At 31.0% G+C, this 4899-nt stretch overlaps 1 protein-coding gene across 1 annotated transcript; it reads left to right on the top strand.

Annotated features, from left to right (window-relative positions):
* Positions 1–2797: 2797 nt before the first annotated feature.
* LOC119613891 (putative inorganic phosphate cotransporter) lies at positions 2798–4317 on the top strand. The gene has a single exon (XM_037969959.1). It carries the CDS (start codon positions 2875–2877, stop codon positions 4315–4317), a length of 1443 nt encoding a protein of 480 aa, XP_037825887.1. The 5' UTR covers positions 2798–2874.
* The last annotated feature ends 582 nt before the right edge of the window (positions 4318–4899 follow it).

Here is a 4899-nt window from a genome sequence, read left to right as displayed (position 1 = left end):
AGTTAGTTTAGTTAGTTAGTTAGTTAGTTAGTTAGTTAGTTAGTTAGTTAGTTAGTTAGTTAGTTAGTTAGTTAGTTAGTTAGTTAGTTAGTTAGTTAGTTAGTTAGTTAGTTAGTTAGTTAGTTAGTTAGTTAGTTAGTTAGTTAGTTAGTTAGTTTAGTTAGTTAGTTAGTTAGTTAGTTAGTTAGTTAGTAGTTAGTTAGTTTAGTTAGTTAGTTAGTTAGTTAGTTAGTAGTTAGTTAGTTAGTTAGTTAGTTAGTTAGTTAGTAGTTAGTTAGTTAGTTAGTTAGTTAGTTAGTTAGTAGTTAGTTAGTTAGTTAGTTAGTTAGTAGTTAGTTAGTTAGTTAGTTAGTTAGTTAGTAGTTAGTTAGTTAGTTAGTTAGTTAGTTAGTTAGTTAGTTAGTTAGTTAGTTAGTTAGTTAGTTAGTTAGTTAGTTAGTTAGTTAGTTAGTTAGTTAGTTAGTTAGTTAGTTAGTTAGTTAGTTAGTAGTTAGTTAGTTAGTTAGTTAGTTAGTTAGTTAGTTAGTTAGTTAGTTAGTTAGTTAGTTAGTTAGTTAGTTAGTTAGTTAGTTAGTTAGTTAGTTAGTTAGTTAGTTAGTTAGTTAGTTAGTTAGTTAGTTAGTTAGTTAGTTAGTTAGTTAGTTAGTTAGTTAGTTAGTTAGTTAGTTAGTTAGTTAGTTAGTAGTTAGTTAGTTAGTTAGTTAGTTAGTTAGTTAGTTAGTTAGTTAGTTAGTTAGTTAGTTAGTTAGTTAGTTAGTTAGTTAGTTAGTTAGTAGTTAGTTAGTTAGTTAGTTAGTTAGTTAGTTAGTTAGTTAGTTAGTTAGTTAGTTAGTTAGTTAGTTAGTTAGTTAGTTAGTAGTTAGTTAGTTAGTTAGTTAGTTAGTAGTTAGTTAGTTAGTTAGTTAGTTAGTAGTTAGTTAGTTAGTTAGTTAGTTAGTTAGTTAGTTAGTTAGTTAGTTAGTTAGTAGTTAGTTAGTTAGTTAGTTAGTTAGTTAGTTAGTTAGTTAGTTAGTTAGTTAGTTAGTTAGTTAGTTAGTTAGTTAGTTAGTTAGTTAGTTAGTTAGTTAGTTAGTTAGTTAGTTAGTTAGTTAGTTAGTTAGTTAGTTAGTTAGTTAGTTAGTTAGTTAGTTAGTAGTTAGTTAGTTAGTTAGTTAGTTAGTTAGTTAGTTAGTTAGTTAGTTAGTTAGTTAGTTAGTTAGTTAGTTAGTTAGTAGTTAGTTAGTTAGTTAGTTCGTTAGTTAGTTAGTTAGTAGTTAGTTAGTTAGTTAGTTAGTTAGTAGTTAGTTAGTTAGTTAGTTAGTTAGTTAGTTAGTTAGTTAGTTAGTTAGTTAGTTAGTTAGTTAGTTAGTTAGTTAGTTAGTAGTTAGTTAGTTAGTTAGTTAGTTAGTAGTTAGTTAGTTAGTTAGTTAGTTAGTTAGTTAGTTAGTAGTTAGTTAGTTAGTTAGTTAGTTAGTTAGTTAGTTAGTTAGTTAGTTAGTTAGTTAGTTAGTTAGTTAGTTAGTTAGTTAGTTAGTTAGTTAGTTAGTTAGTTAGTTAGTTAGTTAGTTAGTTAGTTAGTTAGTTAGTAGTTAGTTAGTTAGTTAGTTAGTTAGTAGTTAGTTAGTTAGTTAGTTAGTTAGTTAGTTAGTTAGTTAGTTAGTTAGTTAGTTAGTTAGTTAGTTAGTAGTTAGTTAGTTAGTTAGTTAGTTAGTTAGTTAGTTAGTTAGTTAGTTAGTTAGTTAGTTAGTTAGTTAGTTAGTTAGTTAGTTAGTAGTTAGTTAGTTAGTTAGTTAGTTAGTTAGTTAGTTAGTTAGTTAGTTAGTTAGTTAGTTAGTTAGTTAGTTAGTAGTTAGTTAGTTAGTTAGTTAGTTAGTTAGTTAGTAGTTAGTTAGTTAGTTAGTTAGTTAGTTAGTTAGTTAGTTAGTTAGTTAGTTAGTTAGTTAGTTAGTTAGTTAGTTAGTTAGTTAGTTAGTTAGTTAGTTAGTTAGTTAGTTAGTTAGTAGTTAGTTAGTTAGTAGTTAGTTAGTTAGTTAGTTAGTTAGTTAGTTAGTTAGTTAGTTAGTTAGTTAGTTAGTTAGTTAGTTAGTTAGTTAGTTAGTTAGTTAGTTAGTTAGTTAGTTAGTTAGTAGTTAGTTAGTTAGTTAGTTAGTTAGTTAGTTAGTTAGTTAGTTAGTTAGTTAGTTAGTTAGTAGTTAGTTAGTTAGTTAGTTAGTTAGTTAGTTAGTTAGTTAGTTAGTTAGTTAGTTAGTTAGTTAGTTAGTTAGTTAGTTAGTTAGTTAGTTAGTTAGTTAGTTAGTAGTTAGTTAGTTAGTTAGTTAGTTAGTTAGTTAGTTAGTTAGTTAGTTAGTTAGTAGTTAGTTAGTTAGTTAGTTAGTTAGTTAGTTAGTTAGTTAGTTAGTTAGTTAGTTAGTTAGTTAGTTAGTTAGTTAGTTAGTTAGTTAGTTAGTTAGTTAGTTAGTTAGTTAGTTAGTTAGTTAGTTAGTTAGTTAGTAGTTAGTTAGTTAGTAGTAGTTAGTAGTAGTAGTTAGTTAGCTAGTTAGTTAGTTAGTTACCAATCTCACGAAGGTAAAGGGTTCAGTCACATGAAAAAGCTATTAACGTACCAAGGCCTACATAGAACCAATTACAATTTTCTGAACCAATATAAAAATCAAAATTTAAATATACACCCTGTTAAGGGTTCAGTCACACGAAAAAGCTATTAACGTACCAAGGCCTACATAGAACCAATTACAATTTTCTGAACCAATATAAAAATCAAAATTTAAATATACACCCTGTTAAGCCAAATCATTCCCAATATTTTTTATATTTAAAAGTAACATCAACGAAATTTTAAAAAATTTCGTTCAAGTAATTCAAACCTAAATAATTCAATCAAAAGATCCATTGGAAATGCAGCACACTTTAAACAAACCTCAAGAACTCTATCAAACACGATATTTTGTAACATTTATGCTATTTTTGGGCATGGCCAATGCCTATGTAATGCGCACAAATATGTCGGTGGCCATTGTAGCCATGGTTAATAACACAGCCATTACAGAGACCCCAATGGAACAATTAGAATCCGAGTGTCCGGATGTTAATCTGACGGCAATAACTATAACACAAGATGGACCTTATGTGTGGAGTTCTCAACTACAGGGCTATATATTGGCTTCTTTTTTCTATGGTTATGTGATGACGCAAGTTCCCTTTGGTGTATTGGCTAAACGTTATGGAGCTCTTAACTTTTTGGGCTATGGAATGTTATTGAATTCTCTGGTGGCTTTTTTAGTACCAGTAGCTACACGTTTACATGGTGTATGGGGTTTGTGTGCAGCCCGTTTTATACAGGGTCTGGGAGAAGGACCTATTGTGCCCTGTACACATGCTTTACTAGCCAAATGGATACCACCCAATGAAAGATCACGCATGGGTGCTGCAGTTTACTCAGGAGCACAATTTGGTACAATTATTTCTATGCCCATCTCGGGAATATTAGCTGAACATGGTGGTTGGGCTTTGATATTTTATGTCTTTGGTTTGGTGGCCACTATATGGTGTTTGGCATTTTTGCTGTGGGTTTATGAGGAGCCTAATACACATCCTTCTATAAAAGCTAATGAAAAGGAATATATTAATAATTCTATATGGGGTTCTGAGCCTCAGGAAACGCTAAAATTGCCTTTAAAAGCCATTATGAAATCTTTACCCTTTTATGGTATTCTATTTGCTCATATGGGCCAGAATTATGGCTACGAAACTTTGCTCACCGAATTGCCCACCTATATGAAACAAGTATTGAGATTTTCTTTAAAATCCAATGGTTTCTATTCTTCCCTACCCTATTTGTGTATGTGGCTATTTTCCCTTGCCATTGCTGTTGTGGCCGATTGGATGATTAGCTCCCAACGTTTTAGCATTTCAACTACTAGAAAAATTATGAATTCCATAGGACAATATGGTCCCGGTATAGCTTTGGCTGTTGCCTCCTTTACTGGCTGCAATCGTGTCTTAACTTTGTTTATATTGAGCCTGGGTGTAGGACTTAATGGCGCCATTTATTCAGGTTTTAAAATTAATCATTTGGATATAAGTCCACATTATGCAGGTTTCTTAATGGCCGTTACAAATTGTACGGCAAATTTTGTGGGTCTGTTTGCACCGATTGTTTCAGGTCACTTAGTGCATAATGAACCAACAATTGCCAATTGGCGTAATGTTTTCTTAGTGGCCACTGTTATATATTTCGTGGGAGCAACGGTATTCAATGTCCTCGCCAAAGCTGAACGTCAGACGTGGGATAGTTTTAATAATAATGATGATAAAGATTATAATTTAGAGAAAAGGTAAAATAAAGATTTGTTAAAATAAACTCATAATCGTGTGTGAATTTTCTTCCTTAATGGGGAAGAAAAAAGGGAAAAACGGGAATGAAATCTGAAAACTATTTGGGTAAATAGTTTAATACTGTTTAAACCTTAACTTTTCTTGAGAAAATGTATCCTATAAAGTATATATATGTATATATTCTGGATCCTAATAGATAGCGAAGTCGTTTTTACAATGTCCTTCTTTCGGCCTGTCTGTCGTTTGTCTGTATGGATCCAAATATTCAATAATTCGGTCAGACATGCTTCCGAGAAGTTTCCGATTCAATATCAAGAAAATCGATTCAAAAGTAACGGAGATAAAAGCAAAATTCATATAATCCCCATACCGCCCGGATCATGTTACATTGGTGTGATTAATATCCGTGGAAAAGAGGTGTTACCACAACTTGTTTTTGGCTTATTTGATGGATTCGTATTACGCTCCACCGTTGCCGAATCAACAGAGACCATCCCCTCTGCCAGGTTATAAACGGAAGTTATGTTTTTGCATCTCGGAAGTTAAGCAACGGGGCATCAATGATTAGAGTTTAGATATCTCGAG

This window comes from Lucilia sericata, unplaced genomic scaffold, assembly GCF_015586225.1.
Source record: "Lucilia sericata isolate MDLA Ls3-8-SP2 unplaced genomic scaffold, ASM1558622v1 Contig002402F_arrow, whole genome shotgun sequence".
NCBI classification, from domain to species: Eukaryota; Metazoa; Arthropoda; class Insecta; order Diptera; family Calliphoridae; genus Lucilia; species Lucilia sericata.
Note: the sequence above shows the minus strand (reverse complement) of the source record. Positions and strands in the feature narration are given on the sequence as shown.